Below are 18,850 nucleotides of genomic sequence, written 5' to 3'. Positions count from 1 at the left end.
AATACATGGAGATATATATATATATGTATAAGCTGTTCTTATCAAACTTACAGTTATAATCATTGAAAAGCAATTGTTACGTTGTTTACGGCATTTTATGGAGCCCTCCTCCCCCCGCCCTGGTGGTAAATATTTATATTTCTCTCATTCATGTCCAGTGTTGTCTGAGACGTCTGCTAGCTTTAATATGTATCCATAGGATTAACACTCATGTGGCAATAATGTGGGAAAGTGCAGAACTAAAGAAATAAAGAAAACAAAAGCACTCATTTTGGCAGTAGAGGTTTTTTGCTCATTTTGTTCAGCCTTCTAAGGAATGCATATGTGGGAGTCAGCGCTGACCCACAGGGCCCTGTTTATGAGGAAGGACAGCTCTTCGGGCTTAAGAGAATAGTTCAGTTCTTCCCAAGCAACTAGCTTGTTTCTCTCTTATCCCTAAGGGACAGCCCTCTGCCTCAGAACCTAATCTAGATATCCCCCTGCACACAGCCACACCTACTTTCTATCCTATTTCCATTCGCTTGTGTTTCCTCACTTCCACTTTCATTTGGCCGTATGTCTTTTTGGACCTACCTTAAATCCTTCTGGAATAGATGAAAGAGAAATGAGTGAATGGGCAGACATCTAAACATATAAAAAATTCCAAGAAAAAAAAAGGTAGGGTGCCACCATTTGGGACTAAAATAGAAGACTTTTCAGGAAAGATAAGATGTTCTTAAGAAAAGTAACAGCCACTAAGAGTCCTGACCAGGAAACTCACGGGTGGGGTTGGAGTAGAACCTAGAGAAATCAACATGACCCGGAAGAGGGCCCTCCAAAGAGGTAAGATCTTAAAGGCATGTAAGATCTTAAAGGCATGTTCGAAAAACCAAAGGCACAAAGCTACAGGGGTCACACCAGTGAGACCAGCGCCAGGAAAGCTACAGTCAGCAAGGTAAGAACCATCAAAAAAGGTTGTTTTTAAATATTTTGTTTAGAGCAAGAAAGAGTAAGGATGAATAGCACCCATGGCTTAGGAGTGATGACCCTAACTGGGGGTTGGCAAAAATGTTTTCTGTAAAGGGCCAGAGTGTAAATATTTAGGATTTGTTGGCCATCCAGTGTTGCCTGCACACACCTAACTCTGCCATTGGAATGTGAAGCAGCTATGGACCATTTGTAAAGGACTGGGCCTGGCTGTGTTGCAATAAAACTTTATTTACAAACACTAAAGATTTTCATGTAATTTTCACATGTCCCTAAATATTACTCTTTTTATTTTTGTCCAACTATTTAAAAATATTAAAACCATCCTTGGCTTGCAGGTCATACAAAACAGGCCGTGGATGGGATTGGGCCATGGGCTTTAGTTTGCCAACCCTAACCCAGATGGACAACAGAGTGAGCCAAGCCAAGCGACCATCATTTTATCTTTTTAGGGAAAACCATCTTCAGACCCTACAGAGTGACACAATGATGGGGGACGTGAAGAGCAAGAAAGGCAAGGAGGTGGCTCGAGCAGCCAGCTGCTTGCCCGCCCAGTCCACATCCAGAGGGCCAGCAGGACGTAAAGGATGGTGCTGGAATTACAGACAGTGATCTCTGAGGAACTCGAGTGAACAGGTGATTTCAGGGGACTGTATAACAGGGAAAAAAAAATCGTATTTTCTAAAAGGGACAATAAGAAAATTATTGATCTGTGGTCTGAAGTGCTCTGCAGTAAACTTTGAAAGCATAGGCTCATGAGTGCTCAGGAGAAAATGGTGATCCTGCAGGCCGGCAGGGTTTACCAAGGACATGCCACACTCACATCAGGTCTGTATTTTTTCTTACTACAAAAGCAACACGTGCTATTATGGAAAATGAGTAACTGCAAAGAGGCCAAAAAAAGATGAAAGTCCCAAGAAAACCACCATAAACACTTAGGTGTGGACCTTTCCAGACCTTCAGATGTATTTTTTGTTAATTTTAAAAAATTAATTAATTTTTTTAAGGAGACAAGATCCATGTTCCCCAGGCAGGAGTGCACGGCTATTTCCAAAGGCCATCATAATAGCACATTACAGCCTTGAACTCCTGGCCTCAAGGGATCTTCCGTCCTCAGTCTCCCGAGCAGTTGGGACTACAGGCATGTGCCACCACTCCCAGCTTAGATGTAATTGTTAAAATGAGATCACTCTGCACATTCTGACTTATTACCTGTTTTTCTTTCCACTTAACAATGTTCATATATATCTTTTAATCTAAGTCATCACTTCTAGATGGCTGAAAAGTTAAGGCTACTGTATGGATGTTTTGTAATTTAAGCATTCGTCTTTGTTTGGGGCATTTAAGATCTATCCACCTCCCACTCCTGTCTTGAAGTATTATTTTTGAGAAGTGGCAGTGCTTATCCTTGTGGATAAATCTTTTTGCACATCTGTATTTTCTAGGAGATACTGCTAGGACAAGTGTGAGGATGGATGCCGGCTTTGTGGCCGTTTCGATTAGGGTACAAGAGAGCAGAGCACAGGCCACCAGCATCTCAGCAGTTCAGCACTGAGTTAGAAAGAGCTCCTCACCCCACTTCTGCGGGCAAGAGAGAGATACGACTGGACCGTGTAGAACAGCTGGCAAATTTTGGTCAGCAGAATGCACAGTATCTCAAATTGCTAGGTGGATGTGAAAGAACAGGAATACAGAGCCCCACTTAATGAGGAAGGATCTCACAGGTATGGGTAGGCTGGTTGGAGGTGGTGGTCCCAGACACCACAGGCATTCAAGCAGCAAAATGAGGATGACTACCTGGCCCAGGGGTTTGGGAGAGTACTCCTGTGCAAGGCAGACAGGAGGCTAAATGCTTCCCTTCATCTCTTCCTTCCCTCCTTCCATGACCACATCATGAGCACTGCTTTGTGCCAGGGATGGGACTACATATCGTCTCCACTGGTGTCTCTTGCAACTCTGTGCCACGTCTCACCCTTAGCAGGCATGATGGGAGCCAACTGTCTTAGTGAAAGATACAGGAAAAGGAATCTACTAGCAGGTATGCCACTGAGAAAACATTTAAAAGTTAATATACTTTAACAACCATACATACACATTAAGTGTGGGCTGTTTTTCAAATTTCTAATTACACTGTTTTGAAACCTACTTATCTTAGGAAGGGATGGAACACTAAGGGAGCAGTAATCGAATGTCTTCAGGAGGGACACAGAGCCCGCCAGGAGTCTGCACCAAAGGCTCAGCTCCTGAAGCCTGCAGTGAACCTGTGCCAGGGCCAGTTCAGAGGCAGAATGGTTTGATGATTCATTTCATTATCAGCAGAACTCCAGCTATCAAGGCATCGGTACTGGGCAAGGGCTAGGGCCTGGGGCACACTTTGCCTTAACTGTTTTTGGAAGAAACCATTGGAAACCCTAACTTCACAATACCAAACTGAGATAGGCCACTCAGTGCCAAATACTGTTCATATGGGGGTGAGGGGGGTGGTCTCTGCTCCCTTCTAGCCAGAACGACTCGCAGGCAGGCTGCCAGTGGGTGGGCGGGCAGGCTTCCCAGTTGCACCATAGTTGCCCAGTGCTGAGCTTGCAGGCCTTATGGAGCCAGCAGGTCCTGCAGGGTATTTCTGGCAGCAATACAACAAAGCGGTCCTGGACCCTGGCAGAGCAATTTGGTGCTTGCAGCCGCTGAGGAGGCCTGAAACTGCCTGCTGCCGTGGGCTGTAGCCTCAACTACCTCTGTTTGGAAGATAAAATCCAATTGACTGCCACTTACATAAATGTAACAGGAAGTTTCTGAATGGCTTCCCCTGTGTCTTGAGGCTGTTACCTTGGTATTGCTAAACTAACAGCTGAAATGAACCCAGACAACACCTCATCAAAGCTGCGGGGCGAGGAAGCAGCGGTCCAGAGGCAGACAGCAGTGTTCCTGCCAAACCATAGGAGATTTCACTCTGTGGGTCTTTCCTGCAGAAATGCCAACAGCTGGGAAAGCCATCAGAGAACACAGGTAAAGTGGGTGTAGCCAAATGCTGTGGCTGGAAAAAGATTTGCGAGCTGCAGAAAAAAAGTCATCCGTTTTGATGGAGCTTCCCTTGTGTGCATTCTGAATGGGGGCGCCATGCTGGATTCCACAGGCCTGTTCTGCACCTCCATGCCACTAAGCATCTGGGGAAATATTCAGCTTTTCTACAAAATAGGTCAACTTTCCACACTTGTTATACTCCTTGTCGACTCTGCTGAAATAGCCACAGCACAAAAGAAATTCTCCCTGGAGATGCTGTTCTTAGACAAACACGTTCCCTCTCCCCTTGGAGAGCCTAGCTCCTGCAGTGGAGCCAGGGACGGGGGCTTAAGAACATCCCTGTTCCTCCCCTTCTCAGCAGGAATGTCACCCAGAAATGGAACAACTGGCTTTTGCTTATACTTCCAAACCTATTAGGGAGTGATCATAACGAGAAAAACTAATACTGACAAGAATTATGCCATTGTTCTATTTCATCTATTTAGTAACCTGTAGTTGCAATTTTTAGAAAAAAGATTACCTTTTAAATAACCGATTCATTATGGTACATGAATGAATGCCATGTTCCTGTGTTCAAAATGTCACTCAACATTAAGGGTGTGTGCTGGTAAGTGGCACCGATTTGCCACTTTCCCCTTATACACAAACACCCCTCACTGGCGGCCCAGGATAATCGGAGGCGAGTTTGTGGGTTTCCTCGGCTCTTAGCAAGTCACCTGCGCTGCCAAGCACCTAATGAATCTCAATTCTGTAATAAGGCTTGTAAGTTTTCCCCTCCCTGGGTGAAGGTGAAAAGGAAAACTAGGACTGATGAAGTTCCTGCCAAGGTAACTCTATCAATTTCAAGGCCGAGTTCAGAAACCACAGACTCATGCTCCAGGGGTGTGAGGGGAGACCGCCAGTGTACCCGCTGGCCACAAACCTGGCTGTGAGAAATGAGAGGTGAGGACAGACTTGGATATGGGAGGGTGAACCGACCAGGGCTCAGCTCAGCGCTGCTCCCGAGGCCCCGTGGGAAGCCTGCCCGGGTCTGGCAGGTGAACAATGTGGTGAGTATTCTCTGGAAACCTCCCTTCAAGCCTGTGAAATCCACACATTGTTTTTCATCATTAGTTTCAAAACATGCTGAGTATTTGGCCCTTCTCTAAGTGCTGTGGTGACACAAAGGAAAGGGAAGGCCTGGTCCCTGCAGGGAACAGGCCCCCTGCAGGGAAGAAAAGAGAGGTTAAGGCAGACAAATCCCACGAGAAGACAGAGAACGTGTGGAAGGAGGTGGTGCCCAGGACACAGACTCCGTAGCTGGCCTGCAGCAGTGGCTCCACATACCTGATATGGCATACAAATTGGAGTGCTGGTACTCGTAGTCCGTCCGGGTGCTGTTCCTGCCTCGGAAGGTGGCAGGAAGTGTTAGGGAGATGTGCCTGAGGAAGAGAAGGAGGAGAGAAAGGAGATTACAAGGAGCATTCCCCAAGACTCAGGAAGCACCGACGCCATCAACAGCTGAAATGCAGCACAGAGCAGCGGGCAGAGCAGGTGCTTCTGGCCAGCACCTCCTTCTCAATCAAGCATAACTCCTCCACTGGGCTCAAGTCCTCTCAAGGAATTTGGAAGTTTCTAGACATCAGCAGCCACCTTTTTTTTTTCCATACTAGAAAGGACATCCAAGAGGAAGAAAGTGTGTCCCAAGCCTTACAGCAGGCCCAAGGGACTCTACGGGGTGGCAGTTTGATCCAGATCTCTGCCCACTGGGCAAAATGCACCAGCGGGACCATAACAACCCAGGCACTGAACACCAGCCTTGGTTTATTCCAGGAGCCATGCAAATGCTTCCATTCCTACACCGCAGGGCTGCTGAGGATCACTGCACATGAAGCACTTTGTAAATAAAGGTGTTGGGAATTATTATTGCCATATGAGTCCAGGAGACTAACGACCTCTGAAAATCAGGATGGCACATCGCTCTCAACTGCTATGTCTGTCTGTTCCCCCTCAGGCAGCGCACACAGTAGGTGCTCAGGAAAGCACCTTCCAGACACACACAGCACAGTCTTTGATGGCTCAGGTGTGAGTCATTAAAGCTTACAAAGAACACACAGCCTAAGTGAGCATTTAGTCAAAAGTAAACAATCCATTTGGCATGGTCACCAGCTGCCTGTAGTGAATGCTGAAAAGAAAAACGAATAGGAAAATATTTAAAACCCAACAGGACTGGGGAAAAAAAACAACAACAAAACCTCTTGGTGGGATAACTGGGGGCTGTGTTGCAATAGCTCAGGAGCCTAACCTGTGGCCACACCCGGACATTTCCGAAAAGGAAGAGACTGGTGGAGGGAACACTTATCACATAAAGTAAGTGGTCAATTACTAGGTGCCTTTTTCACACAGCACATGTGTGACCTTCTAGAATGACTGCTGTGCATAAACACTCCTGGGAGGGTCGGGCGCGGTGGCTCACGCTTGTAATCCCAGCACTCTGGGAGGCCGAGGTGGGTAGATCACCTGAGGTTGGGGGTTTGACACCAGTCTGGCCAACATGGTGAAACCCTGTCTCTACTAATCCCAGCTACTTGGGAAGCTGAGGCGGGAGAATCGCTTGAACCTGGGAGGCGGAGGTTGCAGTGAGCTGAGATCATGCCATTGCACTCTAGCATGGGCAACAGAGCAAAACTCTGTCTCAAAAAAAAAAAAAAAAAAAAAAAAGACTCCTGGGAGGAAAGGCTCTCCAGGGAGGGGATGTTCCCACAGGTCCAGGATTGAGCTGGAACCGGAAGGAGCCTTCCAGGGGCAATATGAGCACCAACGGCTGTGAAGGCATTGGGTCTGCCAGCCACAGAGTGAGAGCTCATGGCGGACACTCATCCACAGCCCAGCCAGGCTGAATCAAGCACCAACTGTATGCTCAGGGCTTCAGGGAACCAGCAGACACATGCACTGTAAGCGTGTACACTGGGTGCGCTGGCGTGCATGAAGGGAACCTGAATATTCTTTGTTACTGCTGCTAACTAAGGGTACAGAGGTGAGCTCCCTCAGCTCAGGCTGCAGGGAATAAAGCAGAAACAAATCACAGTGCAACGTGACATGTGCTCGGAGAACAAGAAAAACTAAGTGCTGGTAAGCATGAAAAGAAGGAACAATATATTCTGTTAAAGGAAACGGGGCTTCAGGACCCCTCAGGGTGTTATGGGAGTGAAAGGCACCCACCACGGAGTCAGAGAGAGCCAGCACTTCCCCATAGGGTTAGGGCACACGTCGGAAGCAGAGCTAGATATGCAGGCAGGGCCAGACGGAAAGGGCGCCAAACACCATTACAAGAGGCTTGGGTTCAAACTCCTAGGATGGAGGTTCCTAAACTCCCATCACGGCATTAATGAAGGCGTCAGTCAGCTGGGAACTTGCTACAACACAGAATCACAGGCCCTGACCCTGGGGCGTCCGATTCAGTGGGCCTGGCCGGGTGCAGCCCAGAAATCTATTTTTAACAAGCTCCAGCGGTGAATCTGAAGACTGGCCAGGTCTGGGAACCCTGCGAGGGTGAGGAGCAGCTGCAGAAGGGTTTTCAGCAGTTGATCAATGTCTCTGACCACAGCACTTAGTCAATGAAGCTGAGCAAACAGAAGAGTGAATTATCGACTGTGGTTGTGGTTGAGCAGAACTAAAATGATGACAGGTGACCCTGCTGAGAGTGTCACCAGGTGCCAGCCCTGGGAATGCAGGTGTCACACATCGTCCTATGGCTCCTCACAACACCCCTCAAGGCAGGTATGGGAGCAGCTACACAATATGCACAGCCCAGTGCATGTTGAAAACATGGGGTCCTTATTCAAATGCTATCAAGAATTTCAAGATGGCAACAGCAGAGCATTAAACCCATGGTGAGGCCCTTCTGAGCTCAGGGCCTTGTGTGTGTGACTAAAAGGATCTAGGGTAGAGGATATAACTGCACTCACTATACTAATGAGGGAATTTCCAGGAGCCAGGAAAGTATTTTGCTTCATGGCTGCCAGACTAAGATTTCTAAGCCTCCAAAGCCCTAAAAAGGTGCACGCAACCTAACTAAGGATGCAGAGCGATCTGTGCAGTGCGGTAAACACTCCAGGGGCTAGAAGCATTCAGGGAGGCTCACAGAGGAGGCAGGAGCATTAGCAGAACTTTGGGAGCCAGGTGGACATGGATGATGGCAAAGAGGCCAGCCGGGAGGCAGAGGAGAAAATGGGGCCAGCCGAGCTGTTGGGTGGTCAAATATGCATCAACACAGATCTGTGGGGGACTCAGTGGTGGCAGGACAGGCAGGGGGACACGAAAATATCCATAAAGTTACCTGAACACTTGCTTACAAGTGTGATCATTTCCTCTGGAAGGCGGGAAGACTCAAGCGCTATGAAGGGCAGGGTAGGAGGAGGCTCCCTGGAAGGCTTCCTGGAGGAAGGGACATTGAGGTAGGAACTGAAGATATGCAGAAAGCAGAGAGATATAGCAGGGAGGAGGGGTGAGCACTCAAGGCTCTGTGGGGAGTCTGACCTCCACCAGACTTAGGAGGAAGCCAGGGTGGCCAGGCCTAGAAGGCCAGGAAGAGGGTGGGGCCAGGCCACGTGGAGCCCAGCATGGGTTCTGCCTTTCTCTGGAAGGATTTTTAAGCAGAAATGTGCCAAGATCCAATTTACAATCTCAAAAGCTTGACCATCTGTGGGAGAGTGAGGAAATAAAACTAAGACGCCAATGTGATGGGAATGGTGGCAGCAAACGATCATGAGCCTACAATTATTCACCACCTACTTTGTGCAGAGACTTCATTCCTGTCGACATGACTTGCCACAGACCCTCTAAATGGACAGTTTTGGGGAAATTTAGGACTTAAAAGAAATATATGAGCAATAACAACAACAAAAAAGTATATGAACAACAGAGAAATCAAGGGGCCTGGCTCTTCAGCTGCCCTATGCAATACTGATGTCCGGGACCAAACTTTCTTGTCCCTCCAGGGCCTCAGATTTTGCCTGGCTCACCCTACAACTCACCCCCTGCCCCAGGTTCTCTTCCCTCATTGGAGATGATTCTTTCTGCCCACCACCCCCCACCCCGCTAACTCCCACTTCATCTCCAACCTTTGCAAGGTTGCTGTTTGCAAGGGTGCTGGCTTAGCTGTCTTTTCACTCTGCACACTTCCACATCTCCGGCACACCAGTCCACCTTCCAGATTCTGCCTCTTGCCACTACTTACTTCCCCTCTCCTCCAGGAAGAGTGGAAGTCTTGTTAATCTCTGAACAGGCCTTGTTTTTCTCACGCCTAGGCCTGATTCTTTATCCATGCCACTCCCTCTTCCTAGGAACCTCCATTCTTCCTTACCGACTCTCCAAACTCCTATTCATACTTCAAGATCCCACCCAACCATCCCCTCTTTAGAAAAACCTTTCCTGGGCTTGCCCCAGACTGGATTGGATGCCTGAGTGTCTTCTCTCACCCCACTCCAGGTATCACAATACACTTTGGTCATCTGATATAAACCTGTCCCCTAATGTGATTGTGACCTCCTCAAGAGCACGGCCAAATATCATCAATTTTGTACTTCATTTTCTGGGACAATTTTTTGTCACAGGGTAGACAATTACTGACCATTTGTTGACCAAATCAAGTGTTGTAGTTGGCTCACTAAAACTCCTGGGTTTCTTTTTTGACATGAACTGCTGTTAGTCTCTATCATTTCATTTCTCCCTGTGTGTATTTTCCCAATTAGACTCCAGGGGTCTGTGTTTTATACCCTGAATCTCACCTCTCTCCATTATGGAGGAAACCAGGTATGGGTAAGAAGAAATCAGCAGCAGCAGCAACCAGGCATTTACAAGAGGGAAAAAAAAGAAGGTTTCTGTTCATATACGATAGACAATGTGTGCCTGATGCCGCAAATGTGAAATTAAAAGAGGATTCAAGTCACAGGCTGACTGTATTTTTTGCAGAATAACTGCTCAGTAGGGATCTGCTGAATTGAAGTCAGGTTACTGAATACTCCAGCTAAAGTAGCTGATGCAAGAGTGGGTAAGGGACGGAAGTCAGAGAGCAGCAGGTGGGAAGGCCCCCTGGGCAGAGAAAGCTTTAGGGAGAAGGGCTCCTCCCTACACGGCAAATAGCTTCCCCTGCATTTCTGCTTCCACTATTCCTGGACACAGGAAGCAGGGGACATGGGGACAGGACAGAAAGGCACATCAAAGCTTCCCATTAATGAGAATGAACAGTTTGGGCCCCAGGGACAGATTACTTGTGGTTAAACAGGACAAGTCACCTGCTGAAGGAGAAGTGGCCCAGGGGTGCTTTGGTGTCAGATTAGCCTGAAAGTGAGAGACAAGGACGAAGGCTCTGCCATCAGCTGGGTCTCGGGCGAGATGAGATTCCAGTTCCCCAGCGTGGGGTGGAGCCCCACCTGCCAGACCTGGGCTGGGGGTCCTCAATATATCACTCGGCCTCATCCCCTCAACAACCTTTTTAGATAGGAGTAATTATTCTCATTTAACAGAATAGGAAACTGAGGCCCTGAGAGGTAAAGTTGATGAAGGGAAAGCTAGGTATTAATGAAGAGGTCAGTCCATGTGTCCTCCGGAGGTGGTTATCGCTATGTTAGAGTTACCCCGATTCAGCTTCACTATCGGGTATATAAAATGAGACTACTCAATCAGGGCCACAGGGTCCCTCCTGAAGGCCCTTTTGAAATCAGTGATGCCAGGGACAGGACACCTCTGCTGCTCACTAGCTCAGTGATCCCGACAACTTACAGTGAAATATACAGAGCTGGATGACCAATGGCCCGATCGCACACCCAGGGAGGCAAACCAGTTGTAGTGGTTGAGGGCAGTGCCCCCGAGTCCGCTGGATGTGGGTCCAAATCCCAGCACCAGCACCAGGGAGCCACATGGCCTTTGGCAGGGGTGTGTTGCCTCCCACGGCACAGAGGGCCACCATGCAGGCAGGGTTGACAGCACGGAACCAGGCACGCGTGAGCACATGCAAGTACGCGAGCTTCAATCCTACTCCCGCTCTCCCCATTCTTGCCACCCTGGCATTATTTTAGAATCTGGCTCATGAGGGCCTCCGTGCAGCACCACAGCAGAACCCACGGGGCCTTTCCTCTGCATCAGGATGAAATCCAAACCCGCCCACGGCTGGGAGGTGCTGCCAGCTCCGGCCCATCCCTCCTCTCTGACCACGTCTTGTCCACCCTCCCTGCATTCACGTCCGCCAACCTCAGTAGCCGCTTTTGTTCCTCCAGCCCCTGCTCTTGTTCCTGCCTCAGGGCCTTTGCACTTGCCACTGTCCCCAGATCTCAGCGGCTGGCTTCCCTCCCCAGTCAGGCCACCCTTCTGAGGAGGCACCCCCGCCACACTCTTATAACACCTGCCTCCTCCCTGTGGCTGTCTGACTTGTTTTCATGTCACCAGAACATGATCTCCACCACGGCTTTTCTTCCCACCACATCCCCAGGGGTGAGAACAATGCCCAGCACACAGTGAGCACTTAACAAATATTAGGGAAAATCCTCTAAGATTACCTACTACTTGTTGATCTGATTCTGACTTATAATTAGGGACAGTTTTGGGAAACTTCCAGGAAGCCTTGTCACTTCTCTCCTTCTCATCCCCACGACTGGGTTGATTAATGGCTTGGAAAATGCAACTACTTCTGATTCACGATATTTTTATGTAAACAATAAATTCATCACGGCACTGCTTATAAAGCCAAAAACTAGAATCAGATGAACCATCAAACAATGGAGGACTGGTTAAAAAATTGTGGTACCACTGTTTCATGAAATATTTGGCTGTCTTTTAAAATATTTTAGAAGACTCTTTATTGGTCAGTGCCTATGCCTATGACCATAGCATCCAGTGTCTATGGACTGGCATCCATAGACAGAAAGTCCTTATTTTTAGGCTTGGAATTGTGGTCAGTTAACCCAATACTCTTTGGCTTCATTTCCCTCTGGTTCATGAGAATAAACAAGTTGAACTGTCTAAGGAGAGACTGAAGGAAGGCCCCGATCACGACCCTGTACCTGGAGGAGGGAGGAAGGAAGAGACCAGGAGCTGCACTAGGCCACTGGCATTGGATGCTCACCTTTTCTGCAGCTCCCAGCCAAGGGAGTTATAAGAATGAGCAGGTACTCGACAGCATCAAACAAAACCGAGAGGTCGGCTGGGAGTGGGAGCTCATGCCTGTAATCCCAGGACTTTGGGAGGCTGAGGTGAGTGGGTCGCTTGAACCCAGGAGTTTGAGACCAGCCTGGGCATCATGGCGAAACCCTGTCTCTACCAAAAAACAAACAAACAAAAAAACAAAAATTAGCCAGTTTTATAATCTGGTCTCAAAATAAACAAATAGATAAAAATTAAAAAAAAAAAAACAAACCTGAGAGGTCCACGAGAATGATGGTGGCTGGTGCACTTATGGACAGCAGTTTCAGTGGAGTCATTTTAGTGGGCCCGAAGTTGACAACTCTGTAGGCAGATCCATGAGTTTAGATTTTAGGAGAGTTCATAAAGCTCCCCCGCAGACTAAGGAGAAGGAGACTCAAAGGCTGGAGAAACTGTCTCTACTTAGGGTTGCGCCAGGAGGTGAAGGCCTTCTGGCACCTTCCCCAGTAGGTCTTGGATCCCTGGAGCAAGGGCTGTCCATCAGAGGACAACCATTTCTGCCACTTGACTCGAATGATGAATTATTATTCCAAAATCTGTTTGGTCACTGGAGAATTGTAACTGGAACAGTCCCTAAATCCTCAGGGAGCGTTACCAAGCTATCCTCCCCTTCCCCCTGCCCACGGAACTGCCCGAAGGAGACAGGGCTCACCCTCCTGCTGCTGGTGGCCATCACGTCTCTCTGCAGGAGGGACTGGCTGTTCTGTAACAAATAGGTCAGCAAGCACACGCTGCCACCAATGATGGCTCCAGCTAAATACATGCTGAGGGGAATTTCATTTTTTCCCCCAAGTCAGTCTTAGGCACCTTATTCAATTAACATGGCCACTAAGCTGCAGACAGCTCCATATAAAAGCCCTTCAGTTATAGAATACATTTTATTATGTGACAATAGTTGCCAGCACGATTTATTTCCTTTGATGGGATTCTGCTTTTTCCTTGTTAATTTAAATCTGTATTTTCTAGTGCTGATTCCAGGTCTGTGTGAATTTTTAAAATGTTACCATTAATCTTGTGGACCCAGTGGCCACATATAATGAAGACGGTTCTGCCCAGGCAGCTGCAGTGCCTGCTGTCCTCCTAGACTGTCAAAGGGCAGCGTCGAGAGAGTGGTGACTAGCAAGGCAGAGGCGCAATCATAGTCAGAGGCAGCTGCCACTTTGATCTCCCAACTCTTATACACACACACACACCACACACACACACACACAACCAATGGGGTTCATAGGATTCCAGAAAATGCAATGAAAAGAGGACACATCCTGGCAAATACTGATGGTGACTTCAGACTTTTCCTCTGCCATACTAAATGCTGGAAGACGATGCAGCCACAGAGCTTTGAAGGGGAAAATAGTTGTGATTCAGCAGTTTTGTACTACTTCAAGTTGTCTTTTGTGCAGGAAGACAACAACAGAAGATTATTCATGTCACCTTCTCTAGGAGAAACACTTAATAATACATTCCAGATGATTCGAATTTAATACCTAAGAAAGGTGAAGTAATGGGACAAAAGGACCAGCATTTATTCTTCCCTTTTTGAAATTTGAGGAAAGAACCTGAAATGTGGGAAATGACCTATTTAAGAAAATTTAAAAATCTCATCAGTTGACTTGTTTACAGCGTGTACCTGTCATATGCATCTTATGATCCCTAACCCAATCCTACGGCGAGGTGTTGAGAGCACCCCTACTCCACAGGTGTCTGAGAGAGGCTCCACAGCTTGCCTCTCTGCTGGATACAGCTTGGACTTGAACACAGAGTGTGCAGGAGCTTGGATTTGAATGCTGATGGGGCCAATTACACAATTCATGCTCTTAATTATGACGGTCTACTCAAAAACTGGAAATAATGTTACAACGTCTGACTCAGAATATTACGCAGACATAAAATGATGTTTACAGGCTTTGTGGAGAGGGTTGGAGCGAGACGCTCGGGATCTGTGTATGGAATATGATCTCAGCTGCGGAAGGAAAGGACAGGAACCAGGGCCTTGGGGCAGCATTTGTCATGGCAATGAACTGGGAGCAGCCCAATGACCATCAGTAAGAGGAGGCTAATAAAATGTGGAATTTTCATATAATACTAAAGTAGGACAGAACGAACAGATGAAGAGAGCCAGAGGTTTTCCTGTAAAAATGGGCAACTCCCAAAGACTGGCTGTTAAGTAAAACAAAACCAAAAAACCAGCCAAGCAAAAACAAAGTTGCAGAATGATGTATTATAAACAATCCCATAAGACAATCTTTTTTCCATGGGCACACACAGCTAAGCTACAGTACAGCAAAGGGCTGGAGGGAGTAACTTAGAGGTGACTGAGGGGCACGAGAGGCTCATGGTATTGACGACAGAAGCCTCTAAGGTGGGAGTGTGGATTCTCCCCACTGCTTTTCCATATTTTTTAAGTGTTAGTTTTTTTTTATGAGAAATTATTTCTTTTAATCAGAAAAAAAGATGGCAAAAACTAGGGGAATGCTTCTCAATGTGGTTGGGAGAGTAGAAGAGACACACGTATGAAAGCATCCAGCGTGGTGGTGCTTGGTGCTGAAGGGACACCTTGTTTTCTATATAATGTGTCTGCTGGTGGACAAAGACCAGAGGTCATGTACAAAGGAGAGGAATGGATTGTGGGGGCGGCAGAAGAAATATGAAAAGCAACAAAAATCAAGTTAAGATAGGAAGCGGAAGAAGAACACAGCAAATGGCTAAATGAAATTCCACTTTATTCCTGCAAACACCACTGGGAAGAAATCATCTGTGACGCACAGCTTCTGTGCCAGGTGTAAGGACGTGCTTAATGAATGCCATTTAATGAAGAAAAAGGCTCTTATAAAACACCTGGCACAAGCAGGGTGCGGGAGTCACAGGGAAGGGGACCTTTGCTGCACCTGCTGGCATTTTAATAAGCACCTTCTAGAGCGCCCGCTCTCCAAGGCTGGTCAACGGTGTCAGAAAGAGGTCCCTGACCATTGCCCACACTTGCTGACAGTTTGGGGAACCTTATTTCTTAAAGACCATATGCTCAGGTATCGGATCGCCCTGGAAGGTAATTAAAATGAATCATTTTCAGCTGTAAGGGCCTGACTAACACTCGAATCCTCCTCAACGACTTCACAGCCAGGATTCCTGCTCCAAGTCCCCTGTGTTTCCCAAGTGAGGCTCTGAATTAAATTGAGATCTGTGAAGACCCAGAGATGTGAGGAGATACTGTAATTCTTTCCTGTAACTTGGTTCCACTAAAACAGAAAGTCAGTTATTTTAATCACTCTAGGCTCTAAAATATTTTCAGTTGTGGTGATTTTTCTTTTCATATTGATTTTGGAGCCAGCCTCAGACAGAAACCACCATGCGCAAAGTTTACTATGATTTCTCACAGTCTAATGAGTCTCTTTTTTGTTTCGTTTTGTAATTGACACCAGCCAAGACAAGTAAGGTTTTGTAAAACTTAAAACAGACCTATTTCCTCTACAGTTATATTCACTATCTTATAAACCTTCTATGCCCAGACCTAAAACTTAATTCCAAGTATTACCCAATGAATACAAGCCCATCCCAGGGGAGCTGGACTGGTATCAACAGGCACACAAGGCCGCTATAATTAGGATGTGGCAACTGACTCAGCGCACTTTTTTTATTGTGCTGCTCCTACTGTGTGCTAGGCACTGCCTGGCACCGAGACAGTTTAAGAAACCAAATGAAACTTGTATCTTCCCCTTTAGGAATTTATCCATAAGTCAACTGAAACACAAACATAAATCTTCTATATCACAAAGTAAAAGCTCTGAATATCAAAAGATAGGCCATAAAGGACAATATGGTTATATGCTTCAATTTTAAAACAGTGGCATGAGAAAGAAATAACCAGGCGTGGTGGCTCATGCCTGTAATCGTGGCACTTTGGGAGGCCGAGGTGGGCGGATCATGAGGTCAGGAGTTCAAGACCAGCCTGAACAACATGTTGAAACCCTGTTTCTACTAAAAAATATAAAAATTAGCTGGGTATGGTGGTGCGCACCTGTAATCCCAGCTACTCAGGAGGCTGAGGCAGGAGAATTGCTTGAACCTGGGAGGCAGAGGTTGCAGTGAGCAGAGATCACGCCATTGCACTCCAGCCTGAGTGACAGAGTAAGACTCCATCTCAAAAAAAAAAAAAAAAAAGAAAGAAATAACCAAAATAACAAACATCTGTTGAGAGTCTACTACAGGCCAGGCACTCTGTTAGGCCCTGGGAGGTATCCAGGGACGTGGGAGCCATGGTCCCACCTGCAAAAAGAAAAGACTGGCTGGGGAGAAGAGGCCCGAGCAATGAAATAGTAATTCAAGAGTCTAGACAGTGGCCCGAGAGATGTCACAAAGGCAAGGATGGGCAATGGAGGCTCCGGGAGTCAGAGAGGTAGGAAATGGGATTTGACTTGCATGGCTGGGAGTGGCTATCCAGGGAGGCCTGCGTGAAGGCTTTGTTCCTGGAATTTTCGCTCCTGTAATTATTTAGGACTATGGCAGTTACTACTCACTGGGCACTTGCACTGTTACTCATGCTTCATACATATCTCTAATCTAAACAACCCAGCAAGGGAAGTAGTACCCTATACATGGGGGAAAAGTGGTTCAGAGAGGTTAAATAACTCACCCAAAGTCACACAGCTGAAGAAAATGGCTGGGCTAGGATGTGCATTCGTGTTGTTTCCACCATGCCATGTTGTTTTACTGAGATGACACAGGGCACGAAGTAAGTGCAAACACAGACCTGTTCATTTTCCATTCAAGAAGCCCATTTGCCATGATCAATGTAACTCCAACCTACCAGGCTGACTGTAGAATGGGTTTTCCTCATGGGCAACACACACACATGCATGCGTGCACGTGCACACGTACACACACACACACAAAAAAAAAACCAAATCACTCTGCATTGGACAAGGGGAAAAAAAGTTGCCACTGGAAGACGAAGGAAATCACAATTCCAAACTCCCCAAGTTCCTAAATGCATAAAGTATGTGCAGCTTGACGGCATATGGCAAATCAATTACTAGTTTAAATCTTAAAACAAAAACATGGCAAGTGTGGTGCAGAAATAATCAAGAACAACGGTTAGGTTTAGATTACAGTGGGCCACTAGAGTTTTGAATACAATTAATCATCATTCCAGGCAATGGGAAGCCATATTGACACTTATTCCTAATTTGAATATTTAATTAGGGTGAAGTTCTTCATCAAATTATCGCAGAACTGGGAGAAAGCCTGGAAGACTTACACAATTACTATCTTAACCCCTTCCCAGCTGCTCACCTGTGAGCACAGCCGTTCTAGTCCCAGCTCTGCAGGGGAGGATGCCTGTGCCCGGTCTCTGATGTTGTGAGGTGCGGGAGGGGTGCTGGTGACCGGAGTTGCAACTGCAGCAGGCGGGAGCCACGTGGTGGCAAAGGAAAGGTCTAAGGGGATGCCCTGCTCATGCTTAGGCTAAGTTCTGCATTGAACCCTGGACATAGACAGAAAGCCAGCATGCATGGGTGCTCACTGGGCACCAGGGTGGTGCTTTCTGTGTCCCCCCATTTAATTCTCATGACAAATCCTGCAAAGGAGGCATTTTTATCCCCATTTCACAGAGGAAGAAATAGGCTCAGAGAGTGATAAAACTCACTCAAAGTAACACTGCCTGTGAGTGGTGTAAAGAAGGCCCAAGGGACTCACACACACACACACACACACACACACACAGTTACTCACCAAAACTGATGACAAATAGAACATGCAAAGGCCCATAAAAATGTTTTCAAGGCTGTATTTTGGATCATCTGCACCGTGTGGCTAAATCAAAGGAAAACCAAAACCCAGGCCTCCTCAACCAGCATTCTAAAATTTAACTCTTGGGTTCAAAATGCATCACTGAGCCCCTCACAATGGAAGTCACTATGCCACTGTGGCCAGGGGCTCAGCAGAATGGTGGAGGTGGGGGCAGCAAAGCTCAAGGAACAGTCCCACAAGGCCGATGTGAGGCAAGGTGACAAGGTGGCCATCCAAACCCTGCAGAGTAGGACTCAAGAAGGTGGGCGCTGTGGGACAGGTGTCCTCGGGGAGGGGAACGTCCACAACAGGACAAAAAAATGTGAACTCTCTTTCTTCTTTCAAGATGGCCAAGGCTCAATGATAGCATTTAGAACTATCCATCAGCATTTAGAACTATCCATCAGCATTTAGAACTATCCATCAGCATTTAGAACTATCCATCAGCTTGGTGATTACGTTTCCTTAATGTACGCCTTTGCTATCTGAAAAGACTTTTACTAACATTTCATAGATACCATGTGATTCTACATGACCAAAAACAATACATTTTCCCACATAATCTCCCCGAAAGACCCAGGACACGGCCAAGGGCTGAGTGCGCACATGGGACTGGACCACGGTAGGTCCAGAGACCTTTCTGCTTCCAGCCTTCTCCGAGAAGCCGAGAAGGAGGGGCATCCTGATAGTTTCAGGTTAGCCATTTCCCCTTAAAAGCCTGCGACGGGTTCACTTACCCTCTTGTGGAAATGGCTCCATTTGCAGTGGCCACTTTCAGCCGGAAGTGGATCACCAGGTAGAAGGAGGGAGCTGCCCCAGCCCCCTGCCTGGGCCCACTGCAGGCCATCAGGCCTGCTCCTGGCTCATTCGTCGGGGGAGCGAATGGCATCGGGAACTTTGAAACTTT

General features: G+C 47.2%; 1 protein-coding gene and 1 pseudogene across 3 annotated transcripts in view; both read right to left on the bottom strand.

Annotated features, from left to right (window-relative positions):
* Nucleotides 1-18,850, bottom strand: part of MVB12B (multivesicular body subunit 12B) — a 179,347-nt gene that overhangs the window by 78,737 nt on the left and 81,760 nt on the right. For all 3 annotated transcript variants that reach the window (XM_024252634.3, XM_054520632.2, XM_054520631.2), the window contains exon 7: nt 5,311-5,405. In XM_024252634.3, coding sequence (XP_024108402.1) covers nt 5,311-5,405 — 95 coding nt within the window. The remainder of the gene's footprint in view (nt 1-5,310; nt 5,406-18,850) is intronic.
* LOC112135028 (small nucleolar RNA SNORD116) lies at nt 262-339 on the bottom strand (annotated as a pseudogene).

The sequence above is a fragment of the Pongo abelii genome, chromosome 13 (assembly GCF_028885655.2).
Source record: "Pongo abelii isolate AG06213 chromosome 13, NHGRI_mPonAbe1-v2.0_pri, whole genome shotgun sequence".
Lineage (NCBI taxonomy): Eukaryota > Metazoa > Chordata > Mammalia > Primates > Hominidae > Pongo > Pongo abelii.
Note: the sequence above shows the minus strand (reverse complement) of the source record. Positions and strands in the feature narration are given on the sequence as shown.